The sequence below is a fragment of the Camelus ferus genome, chromosome 19 (assembly GCF_009834535.1).
Source record: "Camelus ferus isolate YT-003-E chromosome 19, BCGSAC_Cfer_1.0, whole genome shotgun sequence".
In the NCBI taxonomy this organism is placed as follows: domain Eukaryota; kingdom Metazoa; phylum Chordata; class Mammalia; order Artiodactyla; family Camelidae; genus Camelus; species Camelus ferus.
In genome coordinates, this window is record NC_045714.1 from 24,694,439 (window position 1) to 24,708,976 (window position 14,538).

Consider the following 14,538-nt stretch of genomic DNA (forward strand, 5'->3'; position numbering starts at 1 on the left):
CTTTTATTTCTTTTTCTTGCCTAATTTCTCTGGCCATGGCTTCCAGTACAATGATGAATAGAACTGATGATAGTGAACGTCCTGATTGTTCCTGATCCTGGAGGAAAAGTTTCCAGATTTTCACTGTAGAATATAATGTTAGCTGTGGACTGGTTAAACAAGAGAAAGTTGTTTAACCTCCACATATTTGTGAACTTTCCAGTTTCATTCTTATAATTGATTTCTAGTTTCATACAATTGTGGCCAGAAAAAGATGCTTGATATGATTTCAATCTTCTTAAATTCATTAAGACCTGTTTTGTGCCTAACATAGGCTCTATCCTGGAGAATGTTTCATGTACACTTGCCAAGAATGTGTATTCTGCTGTTATTGGATGGAATGTTCTATAAATGTCTGTTATGTCCAACTGGTCTGACATAATATTTAAGGCCAATGTTTTCTTATTGATTTTCTGTCTGGATGATCTATCCATTGATGAAAGTAGGGTATCAAATTCCCTCCACAAACATAATTATGTATTGCTATCTATTTCTTCTTTTAGGTCTGTTAATATTTGCTTTATATATTCAGCTGCTCCTATGTTGGGCACATACATATTTACAAATATTATAGCCTCTTGTTGAATTGACCCCTTTATTATTATATAATGACCTCTGTCTCTTATTACAGTATCATGATTGCAGTCTATTTTTCTGATATTAGTGATCTCTGCTTTCTTTTGGTTTTTGTTTGCATGAAATATCTTTTTCCATCCCTTCACTTTCAGTCTGCATGTGTCTTTAAAGCTATTGAGTCTTTTGTAGGCAGCATATAGTTGGGTCTTTGTTTTTTTTAATCCATGTAGCTACTCTCTGTCTTTTGATTAGAGAATTTAGTCTAGTCCATTTACACTTGAAGTAATAATTGATAGGTAAGGACTTACTATTGCCATTTTGTTTATTATTTCTTGGCTGTTTTTTAATTCCTCTGCCCCTATCTTCCTGTCATAGTGATTTGATAATTTTATGTAGTGCTATTCTTAATTTCTTTCTCTTCTTCTTTTGTATATCTACTGTATATTTTTGCTTTGTGTTTACCATGAGGTTTACAGAAAACATAACAGTCTGTTTTAAGCTGATAATAACTTTGTACCATATTAAATCTCTGCGTTTTTACTCTCTCCCCACATTTTATGCCTTTAACGTCACAAGTTATCTATTTTTACCTGTGTATCATCTATAGTTACTTCAATGCTTTGTTATTTAACCTTCATACTAGATTTATAAGTGATTTAACCACCAGCAGCATTACAATAGAAGAGTATTCTGAATGTAAATCTATTTTTAATTTTACCAATGAGTTTTAAGCTTTCATATGCTTTCCTGTTACTGATTTGCATCATTTCATTTCCTCTTGGAGAACTACCTTTAGCATCTCTCGTGAGGCAATGTTAGTGTTGATGAACTTCTTCAGCTTTTGTTTGTCTGTAAAACTCTTTATCTCTCCTTTAATTCTGAAGGACAGCTTTGCCAGGTAGAGGATTCTTGGTTGATGGTTTTTTCTTTCAGCATTTTGAATGTATATCACCCTGAGAGCTCTCTTCTGGCCTGTAAGGTTTCCGCTGAAAATTCAGTGGCAGTCTTACAAGGGTTCCTTTGTCATAATAAGTTTCTTTTCTCTTGCTGCTTTTAAGACTGTCTTCTTGTCTTTAACTTCTAACTGTTGGATTATAATGTGTCTTAGTGTGGGATTCTTTAGATGCAGCTTATTTGGAATTCTGGGCTTCCTGGGTCAGGACGTCTGTTTCTCTCCCCAGTTTAGGGAAGTTTTCAGCCATTATTTCCTTGAAAACCTCTTTTCCTTTCTCTTTTCCTCTGGAACTTCTATAATGTACATGTTCACCTGCTTGGTGGTTCCTGAAATTCCCTTAAATGTCTTTACTCTTTATTCTTTTTCTTTTCTGTCCTCTGCTTGAATAAATTCTACTGCCTTGTTTTCAAGTTTGTTGATCATTCTTTTTGCTCAATATAGTCTACTATTGAACCTCTCATTTGAATTTTTCAGTTCAATTATTTTTATTCTATTTTTCAGTTCTATGATTGCTGTTTTGTACTTTTCAATATTTTCTATCTCTTGTTGAAGCTTTCACTTTGTTCATGCATTGTTCTCCTGAATCAGTGAGCACCTTTATGACTGTAATTTTGAACTCTCCATCAGGTAAATCATTTCTTTCTATTTCATTATGGTAAGCTTCTGAAGATTTATCTTATTCTTCTGCTTGGAATATATTCCCCTGCTTCTTCATTTTCCTTGACTCCCTGTGTTGGTTTCAGTACATTACATAAAACCACCACCTCTCCCAGTCTGGATGGAATGGCCTCATGTGGGAGTTGAACCCTGGAAGTCAGCCCAACCTGAGCTCCCAGTTGTCTATCTTAAACCCCTGTGATTGTCCAAGCTGCTATCTTTGCTTTTAGTGGCTCCCAAGACCCATCAGTTTTCCAAAGGGGAAACTCTCAGTCAGCACCTAAATGTAGGTTAATTGGAAGTTGGACCCTCAGACAGGACTGAGAAAGTATGTAATGAAGGCCTTTCTATGGAGAAACTGGGAGATGAGTGTTTTCACTTGCTCACTCCATGCTGAGGTGTGGGGTGTAGCTGGGGGGTATTCCTGTGTCCATTTAAAAAGTCCATCTTTGTTTCAGTCCTGTGAGACTCCGGAGTGTAATTCCTGCAGGATACCAAACCCGGGTGATTGGGGACCCATCCCTCAAATGGCAGGTATAAAAGCTGGGGCACTAGATGTGTGGACAAGCTCCTTCCAGGGGGATGCTTGGTTTACTGTTGGAGTGAACCAGAGGGAGAAGGCAGGGCTCTGGGAGGGTCACAGCTGGCACCTGGTTGTGTGCTAATTAGATGCTGGGCCCCAGGCAGCCCTTTGCAAAGTCTTCAACCAAACCCCCTCCAGGGAAGTGGAAGAGGGAAGATGGCATTTCTACCTGCAACCTCTGAGCTGGGGCCTCGGCGAGTAGCCCAGCGGGTGCTGGTGCGCCTACTGGTTCCCTGTTTGCTGCATTCCTGTGGGACTGGTGGACACAGGCCCTGCTGACTTTCATATCTCAGTGTCCTTGGATCTCGTCCCTTGGATGGAAGTCTTAAAGCTGGGGGGGGTGTTGTTCAGTTTAGACCCCTTGCTCCACAGGGAGAAGCTGGGAGTTGGGGGTCCCCTCAATTGCAGGGCACTGTGCTGGGGGTGGGATGTATGGTGGGGGTGTGCCTTTCCTACCCCTTCTGATGGGGGTGTTTTCTGTTACCTGATGTGTAGGAATCACTCAGCCAGGCTCTGGGATTCTCTCAGAGGCAACTGCTCCATGAATAGCCATGTAGTCAGTGCCTCTGTGGTAGAAGGGAAATTCAGGAGCCTCCAAGTCACCATCTTTGTCCTTCTAACTTTGTTCTTGAACTCCAGACCCATATCTCCAACTGTGCATTTGGCAGCCCTATTCTGACATGTAATAGCATCTCAAACCTCGCTCGTCTGAGGTAAAGCCTGCTCTTGCTTTCCCGCCACTGAAGCTGGCCCCTTCCACGGTGGCCCTCTTCAGCGACTGGAAATCCCACTTGTTACTGAGTCCAAACTCATTCTGCTCACCACACGACAGGCCAATAAATCAGGAGACAAGGTGTTGGGGCAAGGAATACCGACTTTATTTGGAAAGCTGACAGATCAAGAGGATGGCAGGCTATCTGGGAGAACCATCCTACTCCAGTCAGAATATGGTTTCCTTTTATATGAAAAAACAGGGGAGATGGTATGGTTGGTTGCTGCAAACTTCTTTCTGCAGGAATCTTTGTTCTTGCAGCCATCCATGTGGGACAGGCCATGGTGTTCCTGTAAATCTCCAACAAAACAAAGGTAATTCTCTATTTGCAACTTGCCATCTCTACGTAAGTGCAGAAGTGCTAACATCCTTAAAGGTCAGAGCCCTGATAATAGGCTCTCCTGTGTATTTCAGGCTAAAGGCAACACTGTTTTACAAAAGGTGCAGAGCTAGCAAGAATAAGCCTGGAAAATGTGCACAATAGTTAAAGCCAAAGGAATGGATATAATATGGAGTCATATTTGTTCTTTTCCATTACAGAGGGACACAGTGAGAGCCTCCTGGTGATTGGCTGGAGGTGTAGCCTGCTGAGAGCAGCCTGGTGATTGGCTGGAAGGGCTGTGGGGGTCACAGGGAGGCATTGTGATGCACCACAGATGGTTACAAAAGCCAGCGCTGCTGCCGAGGTCAGCCATAGCAGAGATGCCCTTTCTGGTTCTCTTGCTGGTTGTGGCCATGTCCTCTACTGCCTTTTCCATGCCCATCTTTGACTCACTCCATACCCAATCCTCTTGCCCTGGACCCCTTACCCACACCGTGCACTCTACTCTAATGCCAGGATCCACCTTCAGGCCCCTCTGTGAGCCAGCATGTCTGTGCACCCACACTCAGCACCTCCTGCACCTGCATGGGCTGGCCTGGCTCCTCTCCTTCTGGTTCCAGCCCCACAGCAGGGGATCAGAGTCAGCCACTGTTCCCGGATCCCTTCCCCACCTCTAGCACCACAATCTAGCCCCTTACTCACACTGGGGGACTCGGCAACACAAAATGACAACTTCACTGTGGAGCCTGCTCTATAGTTAGATGTGGCCAAGGAGACAGGGGTTAGAGTCATGAAAGCCTCTAAGATATTCCTTACAGACAGTTTATTCTTCTTCCCTCCTTCCTGATGTTGCTGGAATACAGTCGTGGCAGCTGGATTTGTACCCACCATCTTATTTCAGGAGGATGAAGGCCAAACCAGTGACAGCAGACCATTTAACGGGTTGTGAGGGCTGCAGAAATCAGATCTGCCACATCAACCATAAAGTGCCTTCCTTGGAATATATATGTAACAGAGAGAGTAATTTCACTTGGATAAACCATTGTCATATGAAGTTCCTAACAGCAGGCTGTATTTCTGACCAAGAGCTCAGCATTAACTCCATCCACAAGATTAGTAATAGTGTCAAAGCTAACCCACATTAATAACCAAGACCAAAGCACACATCCTTTCCCACAGGAAACATAACAGCCATCTGGGAAGATCAAACACCCAAACTTGATTAAAAATAAAAACAGCAAACAACCTGGGACAAAGGATCACAGACATCATAAAGATACTGCCTGAAATCCACATCCAACTTCAAACCCAGCCCTCAAGCCTCAGGCCATGATAAACATTACCTTAGGAGCAGACAGCTACATTGATCAGTTTTAGCCAGTGAAATAAGATACAAAGCCAGAAATCAAAGGGACAAATTTATGAATACAGATCATACAAAATACCCCAGTGTCCTATGAAAGCTGTCTATAAACCTTAGTATGTTTATCTTGATTATCAAAATGTGACTTAGATATATTATCTGTAATAAACACTAGATATTAAAACAACAATTGTGAGGACTCTGCTTTTTGGAAGATGGACAAGTACTTTCCCCTATTCCACCTCTAAGTACCCTGAAAGTCCTGGATGTTACACGTGAAACAGTCATCTGAAGGTTCTGGAAGGCAGAAGGAAGGAGGCAGAAACTCAGGACCAGGAATGGCATGGAGGTAACACCTGGGGCTGTCTTTTTGCCTCACGTGTCCCACACTGAGAGCTGGAGATGCAGGTGGCCCAGAAACACCAACAGGCACAACTGTGAACTCCAGCAACAGTCAGCTCTCTCTGGCCAAAGAATTAGAAGAGGGCAGCCTTGAGAAGAAAACGACTATACAATAACTCTCCTACTCCAGGCAAACCATCAAAAAAAAAAAAATCTGAAAATTTCCACCCTTCTCAGGCTGTGATGAAGGACCAACCCCAGGCTGGGCTGTCAGAGAGGCCATGCAGAAAGCTCTACCTCTGATTTCAGCCAGCTGTTAATTCATGATGCCACCACACCTTGATCCACATAGTCAGTAAAAACTAACAGCTTTTTTATTCCTCTCTCCCAGTAAGAAGCCAGAACTCCTGCACAGCAGGAAGGTGGTACTCCCACCCCCATGAGTCCCAACAAGCTCCCAACAGTGTGGAGCTTGAAGTTGTACCCCACCTGGCAGCATCAAGGTGGTGGTACTCACCTTCCTCTGCCAAGTATAGCCTGGGAAACCAGCCAAAAGAAAAATTTCCACATAAAAGAGTCTCATACTTAATATCCAGGTTCCAATCAGAAATCACTCATCATACCAAGAACCAGAATGGTCTCAATGAATGAACACACAAAATCAACAGACACCAATACCAAATGACAACAAGATTTTAGAGAAGTCATCATAAAAATGATTCAATAAACAACTACAAACATGCTTGAGGAAATGAAAAACAGAAACTCTCAGCAAAGAAAAAAGAAGATATAAAAAAAGATTCAAATAGAAATTTTAGAACTGAAAAAAAAAAAACCAAAAACAAAAACATCCTGAAATAAAAAGCTCACCAGATGGGAAGAACATCAAAATGGAGAGGACAGAGAAAAGCTTAGTGAACATGAAGAAAGAACAGTGAAAACTTCCCAAAATGAAACTGGAAAAATACTAACCTCGGGGACCTCTGGGACAGTAACAAAAGACCTAATATTCATCTCAAAGGAGTCACAGAAAAAGGGGACAAAGGAGGTGGCTGAAAAAATATTCAAAGAAATAATGGATGAAAGTTACCAAATCTGACAAAATACATAAACCAGCACATTCAGGAAACAGAAAATTCTAAAGAGAACAAACAAATCTACTCCAAGACACAATATAGTCAAACTTCAAAAAACTAAAGAAATGAAAGTGAAGCAGTGAGGGTAACACCTAACCTACCGAGGTAAGACAAGTCAAATGACAGTGGTTTCCCATCACTCTCATACTAAAACCAGACAGTGATCACAGAAAAGAAAATTATAGGCCAGTATCACCAATGAACATAGTACAAAAATCCTCAACAAAATACTAGCAAACCAACTCCAACAATACATTAAAAGATAAGACACCATGATCAAGTGGGATTTATCCCAGGGATGTAAGGATTTTTCAATATCCACAAACCAATAAATATGATACACCACATTAACAAATTGAAGTACAAAAACATATGATCATCTCAATAGACGCAGAAAAGCATAAGACAAAATTCAACATTTATTTGTGATAAAAACTTTTCAGAAAGTGGGCAGATAGGACATACCTCAACATAATAAAAGTCATACACGACAAACCAAAGCTAACTTCATACTCAACGGTGAAAAATCGAAAGCATTTTCTCTAAGATCAGGAACAAGACAAGGATTCCCTCTATCATCACTTTTATTCAACACAGTTTTGGAGTTCCTAGCCACAGCAGTTGGAGAACAAAAAGAAATGAAAGGAATCCAAATTGGAAATGAAGTAATAAAACTGTCACTGTTTGCAGATGACACAATACTCATATAGAAAATATGAAAGACACAAACAGAAAATTACAAGAGCTCATCAAGGAATTCAGTAAAGTTGCAGGATACAAAATTAATACAAAGAAATCTGTTGCACTTCTATATACTAATGACAAAATATCAGAAAGGAAAAATTAGGAGAGGTGCCAAGATGGTGAAGTAGAGAGACTCAAAGCTTGCCCTTTCCCCCAGATACACCCAGAATTACATCTACAAAACCAATGAAGTGCAAAGAACACCTACTGAACATGGGCAGAGCGTCTCTCATTTCAAAATATAGGAGAATCCTCACAAAACCGGAGGCAGGGGAGAAAAAATAACTTGGTGCAGGACCAGCACTGCAAGGAGAAAGCGGCGCAGGATGACAGGCACACTGATGCAGGGACACCCCCTCTACAGCCAGGAGGTCAGCAGGGACAGAAGTGGAGATTCTGAGGCTCAGAGGACAAAGTGACAGCTGCTTGGTGGACAGAACTAAGGGACACTGGCATGATCCCCAGCCCTAGATATAAGCTGGCAGGGACAAGCTGGAACTGGCTGCTGGAGACTGGTGGGGCCCCCAAGCAGAGGGCTGAGGCCCACTGCACAGAGGCGGGGGCCTGGCAGTTTCACAGGTGGGACTGGGATTTGTTTATAGCTCCTGGCAGAGAGGGCAGATGTGCTCTCTCTGGACCCTTTGTGGATCCAGGCCTCTGGGACTAACAGGCACTGAGTGGAGCTCTGGCACATGGCAGGGGTGAGTGCGGGGATTTACAAGAGGCCAGCTTACCGTATGTGTGTGGAGGTGAGGCTGGTGTCTGTGCTGACTCCGTAGCACACCACAGATTCAGGTGTGTGCCTGCATGCTTGATACGGTAGGTCCTAGCACCTGACAGATTTGCACTGGTGGTTCCTGGGGCCCAGAACATGGGAGACATCAGAGCAGGTGGCCAGCATTTACACAGCTAAGGTGGGAACAAAGGCAGCGTCAACAAAGGGTACTTTGTAAGCCCATATGAAAAGTGACAGACACCACCACAGAGGGCATGTCCCAGGGGCTGTCTCCTGTGGAGGTGCACTCAGCAACTCTTCTCCCCAGCTGAAGCACCCCAACCACACCTGCCACACACCACAGCTCAGAAACGGGTCTAGCAGCCTCTATTCCAGCCACAGGGGAGCAGACTCAGCTCCTGGCAAGGCTGTGACAACCACAGAACAAAAAAGGAGGCCATGCTCAGCAATGACCATAAGGGTAAACTCTGATCACCAAAACATCAAACACACCCCCAATCAAAGGGACAGCAGCCAACAGACACAGGAGACAGACACAGCAAACATAAATACTAGGAACAGCCCTCACAACAAAATTATCAGGTGCACAGTCTACACAGGAACACTCGCACTTTAAATGAAAACCAACAAAAACTAAAACAGCCCTTCAAGACCACAGTAGATAACTGATACTCCTAAATTCACAGAGCCAGAGAAATATAAGTAAAATGAAGAAGAGGAACCACTCCCAACTAAAGAACAAGAGAAGTCCCCTGAAGGGAAGAACGATGAGATAGACCTCAACAATCTACTAGATCTTGACTTCAAAAAGGGAGTGATAAAAACACTGTGGAAAATAAGAGAGACTATGAATAAGAGACAGAGAATACTATGAAAAGGAAATACAAACTATAAATAAGAGCCAATTAAAAACAGGAAACTCAATGGCTGATAGAAGAGCTGGGCTAAATGTCATCAAAAGCAGACTAGATAAAGCAGAGGAACAAATAAGTGATTCAGAACACAGGATAACAGAACTCACCAATCAGAACAACAGACAGAAAAGCAAAAATCAATGAAAGCAATATATGGGACCTATGGGATAATATAAAGTGTACAAACCTACGCATGATAGGGGCCCCAGAAAGAGAAGAAAGAGAAAACTGGATTTCAAAGGTACTGGAAGAAAGCATGACTGAAAACCATCCAAATCTAAAGAAAGAAACAGATATCCATGTACAGGAACCACAAGGGTCCCAAACAAGAACCCAACCTGACCTACACCAAGACATATTATAATTAATATGGCCAAAGTTAAAGATAAAGAAATGATTCTAAAGGCAGCAAGAGAAAAACAAAGAGTTAGTTACAAGAAATCCCCATAAGGCTTTCAGCTGATTTCTTGCCAGAAGGGAGCGGTGAGATCTATCCAAAGTCCTGAATGAGAAAATGATGCAACCTAGGATATTATCTGGCAAGACTATCATTTAGAGTAGAAGGAGAGATAAAGGATTTCACAGAAAAGCAAAAACTAAAAGAACTCAGCAATATTGAACCTAACAGAAACATTAAATGGTTCTACTCTAAATAGAAAGGAAGCTGGATGCTATAGAAATGGGAAAACCATAGTTGGAAATTCAGTAACAAGTTACAAGAGAATAAACATGAAGATGTAAAAAAGAAAAAGAACACCAAAGTAAAAAAAGGTGAGAATGGGAGAGAGGAGCAAGAAAATATAGATTTTTTTCTCTTTCTTTTTTTTTTTCTTCATTATTCTTAGGATGTGTTGGAGCCTACGTGACTACCAGTCTAAAGGAAATAGATATAGTAATGGGTTGACATACTTGAAAAATAAGATAACCGCAAATCAAAAGCATACAAAACAGTCACAAAACAAAACAAAACAAAACAAAAAGAAACAAACTCAAAATGGCTCAAAGACTTAAACATAAGACAAGATACAATAAACCTCCTAGAAGAAAACATAGGCAAAACATTATTTGACATACATCTCAGCAATGTTCTCCCAGGGCATTCTACCCAAGCAACAGAAATAAAAGCCAAAGTAAACAAATGGAACCTAGTTAAACTTATACACTTTTGCACAACAATAGACCATAAGCAAAACAAAAAACAGCCCATGGAATGGGAGAACATATTTGCAAAAGATGAGACTGACAATGGCTTAATTTCTAGACTATGTAAGCAATTCATACAACTTAATAAGAAAAAAATAAACAACCCAATCCAAAAATGGTCAGAACAACTAAACAAGCAATTCTCCAACGAAGACATACAAATGGCCAATAGGCACATGAAAAAAATTGCTCAGTATCGCTAATTATCAGAGAAATGTAAATCAAAACTACAATGAGTTATCATCTCACACCAGTCAGAATAGCCATCATTCAAAAGTCCACAAACAATAAATGCTGGAGAGGCTGTGGAGAAAAGGGAACCCTCCTACATCACTGGTGGGAATGTTGTTTGGTGCAGCCATTGTGGAAAACAATATGGAGATTCCACAAAAGACTAAAATAAGACTTATCATTTGATCCAGCAATCCCACTCTTGGGCATATATCCAGAGGGAACCTTAATTCAAAAATATACCTGTACTGGAATGTTCACAGCAGCACTGTTTACAATAGCCAAGACATAGAAGCAACCTAAATGTCCACTAACAGATGACTGCATAAAGAAGATGTGGTATTTAGATATAACAGAATATTACTCAGTCGTAACAAAGAAGGAAATAATGCCATTTACAGCAACATGGATGGACCTGGAGATTATCACACTAAGTGAAATACGTCAGACAGAGAAAGACAAATATCATATGATATCACTTATATGTGGAATTTTTTTAAAAAGATACAAATGAATTTATTTACAAAACAAAAACAGACTCAAGACTTAGAAAACAAACTTAGGAGTTGGGGATTAAAGGATACAAACTACTGTATGTAAAACAGACAAACAACAAGGATTCACTGTAGAACACAGGGAACAATACTCAGTTTCTTGCTTCCCATAATGGAAAAGAACCTGAAAAAGAATAGACTATATACCTGTACAACTGAATCACTATGCTGTATACCTGAAAGTAACAAAACAGCTGTATACCTGAAGCTAACACAACACTGTAAATCAACATTTCAATAAAAAAAACCTCAATGATAAGCTCTAAATATCTTTATTCAAAGAAAATCTTCAACTCACCCCTCTTATGAAAATTAAAATGGGAAGCTTGAGCAGGACCAAATTATATTGGATGGGCGGTTACATATCTCTTCCAGCACGTGGCCCATGCTACACACACATCGTGTTTCCCTTCAGATACGAACGGCCCTGGCTGCACAGGGAGAGAGTCCTGCTGGGACAAGTCCTTTGTGGCAACAGCTCCATCTCACCAGGAGGACAGGGTTTTCAGAGGGGAGGGGACACAGAGTCATACACTTCAGATCTATTTCCTGAGAAAAACTATGGAGAGACCAAATTCAACTGCAGTGTGGGAAACATGAGCAGGTCCCTAGGCAGACTTTCAGGTCCGAAGCAAGATGGACCGATGGTCACACTGGAACCAGAACAACAACTGCCTGACCCCAGTTAAATGACCATCACTTCACCTGCAATGAAATGCTTGTACTCAATGTCAGGGATGTTTCTGTTGAGACTTGGGAGATCAAAAACGTCATACCAGGGAATCCAGACCTGGTGGATGTCAGGGCCCTGCCAGTGGTAGAGGCGGCCCCAGGGGGGCAGCACCAGCAGTGACTCCTCCATCTTCAGCAGGGTCTTCAGGAGGAAGGCGATGTGGATGCCGACGTCCCTGTGGAGGCTGAGGCCCTTTGGGGAGTTGACGTCGCACAGAAGGTACCTGGCAGTGAGCAAAGGAGAGTGGTCCTTCAGGGCCAGGCCTCTGCACAGGAAACCCTGATCCACACCCACAGCCTATGGCCTGGACTCCAGGCACATTCAGCAGCTTCTGGTTTGTAAGTGGAGGCACTGCCCACCCATCTCCATGTGACCAATTACTTGGAGTCCGGGAGTAGATGCAGAAGACATCTTGGCATCTGTTTAACACCAGCTAAACACCTGACTAGCACCTGAGCACCCGTTCTCCAGGGGCTCTCAAACTTCTTGGTCTACAGACCCCTGTACACTCTTAACAATTACTGAGGACTCCAAAAGGCTGCTGTTTATGTGGGTTAAATCTGTCAATAGTTCCTGTGTTGGAAGTTAAATAAGAACTTTAAAAAATGTATTAATTCACTTAAAAATAATAACAACCTACTACATGTTACCATTAATACTCTGAAACAAAAAATAAGTATATTTTTCAAAACAAAAATCATTAGTGAGAAGAATAACAGTGATTATTATTTCTGCAAATCTCTTTTTGGACTGGTGAGAGCTGAATTCTCCTATCTGCCTCTGCATTCCCTGTTTTGTGATATCACAGGCCAGGTTTTCCCTGGAAAACCCCACAGGAAACTAGGGAGAGCAAGAGTGCAAAAAGCAGGTGACATCCTGGCATTTCTACGAAAATGGTCTTGTACCTCAGGGGCCCTTGGACACACTTTGATAACTGCCACCCTATCCTAGTCAAGACTCCCTTACACAATAGCCAGACAACGGTCCTGGCTTCTGTAATGAGTTACTGCCACCACACCCCCTCCCTTCTCTGTTTTAGTGTTCCCCACAACCTCTGTTACTGCAGATGAGGATGCAATCCTCATCTGGGGCCTCTAATCCCAGAAGACTGCCAACCTCGAGAGGGAGGGTCCCATCTACCATCCCTACACCCCGCAGTCTATTTTGAGTCAAGCCCTCGATAACTGCTAATCAGCACTGACCCTGGTGTCTTATTCCTAAGGTTTACTGAAAGAACCAATATCTGGTTGGAACTAAAATTTCCCTGCTGATAAGCAAGGCTGATAAACCACCCCACTCCAAAATTTGAATCTCCGGCTTTTCTAAACACGAGCAAGGCCCGGGGCCTTTCCGGGGACTCTGGGAGGCCAGGGCTGCCCAGGGCGACCAGGACTCGCGCTCCCGGCCCCAGCGCGGGAGGGGGAGGACAGCCCGAGGCTCTGCCCCAGCCCTGTCCCACCAGCCCTAACCCGCTCCCCCGCACCACAGCCCCTCCACAGCCGCCACCCCCACCCCGGTCCCTGCCCACCGGCCCCGCGGACTGCTAGGACTCACGTTTACCGTCTGTGGGACGCCGCCCCCGACAGGATGTCGGCCACCGACTGACCAGGCCAGAACTCGTCGCCCGAGGCCGAGGCCTGTGGCCAAGCCGCTGCCCCCAGCAGCAAACACCGCCAAGACCGCGGACAGCTACAGGACACCATGCCCCGCCCTGGAAGCTCACGCCGGCATTGCGGATCACGGCGCCCGTAGCCATGGCAACGCCACGGGGCCCTCCCCAAGCGCTTGCGTCGAGCGTCCTCCCGAGGCTGGATGTCCCAGGGGCAGAACGTGCGGAGCCAACGGGGGCGGAGGAGGGGCCGTGACGGGGGCGAGGCTTATGGGGGAGCTGCGCGGGGCCTGGGCGGACGGGGTCGCGCGGACGTCCTCACCCGCAGGTTGTGCCGGCTGGAGGCTTGGGCGGGGCTGCCACCGGTGGGCGGGGCAGTGGGGCGAGGGCACCCTCACAGGTCGGCAACGAGGGTCTCAGCCTGGGCTCCTCTGCCTCCGCTTGCACCGGTCGTTGACCCGGACTGCGGGTGGGCAAGCTAGAGGACTGAGCCCAGGCCCGCAAGGCTGGCTTGGTAGGGCACCTGAAGTGCAGATCCGCCAGGCCCTCTGTGGGCCTTGAATTCGTGCTGCTGGACAGATTCCAAGAAGACAAAGTCTGTCCCAAGAGAGAAGGTAGGACAGGAGGCCATCTGGGCGGGGGGTACCAGATGCCGGGCTGGGTGCGGTCTCACGGGAGAACCACGATGAGAGGGCGCAGAGCGGTCTCTGTGTTGGCCGGGCTAGGAATTTGGGGTATGGGGTGGGGATGGTGTGAGCCATGCTCTGTGGTCTCTTCAAGAACCCTCACCCCAGAGCAAGGGGCCCTGCTCTCCCCATCCTTCACTTCACCCCCTTCCTTCCCCAGCACCACCGCCCCTGCTCCCGGAGTGTCCCGTGACCTCCGCCCACGCCTGGCACTGTCTCTGTTAGAGGTACTGAGCTCTAGGTGGCTCCATCCCGAGGGTGGGGGCTGTATTTAACCCATTAGGATGCCTGGAGCCTTTGTAGTTCCTCAGTCCATAATGCAGGGGTGCACAGAGGCCCTTCAAACAGGATTCCCTTCACGGCCCTCCCTGCCACACAGCCAC

At 44.4% G+C, this 14,538-nt stretch overlaps 1 protein-coding gene across 3 annotated transcripts; it reads right to left on the reverse strand.

The window, feature by feature from the left end:
* Positions 1-3,725: 3,725 nt before the first annotated feature.
* LOC116657929 (GDP-fucose protein O-fucosyltransferase 2-like) lies at positions 3,726-14,307 on the reverse strand. Of its 3 annotated transcripts, XM_032461819.1 has the most exons (4): positions 13,421-14,307; positions 11,918-12,083; positions 8,224-8,398; positions 3,726-3,872 (listed from the first exon to the last, which is right to left on the reverse strand). In XM_032461819.1, exons 1-4 carry the CDS (start codon positions 13,561-13,563, stop codon positions 3,769-3,771), a joined length of 588 nt encoding a protein of 195 aa, XP_032317710.1. In that variant the 5' UTR covers positions 13,564-14,307; the 3' UTR covers positions 3,726-3,768. The 3 variants fall into 3 exon arrangements, 2 of the variants coding, with proteins under 2 accessions (XP_032317710.1, XP_032317711.1); XM_032461820.1 differs by lacking the exon at positions 3,726-3,872 and having other exon boundaries at positions 8,235-8,398; positions 11,904-12,083; XR_004313109.1 differs by lacking the exons at positions 3,726-3,872; positions 8,224-8,398 and having other exon boundaries at positions 11,958-12,083; positions 13,415-13,548.
* Positions 14,308-14,538: the final 231 nt, after the last annotated feature.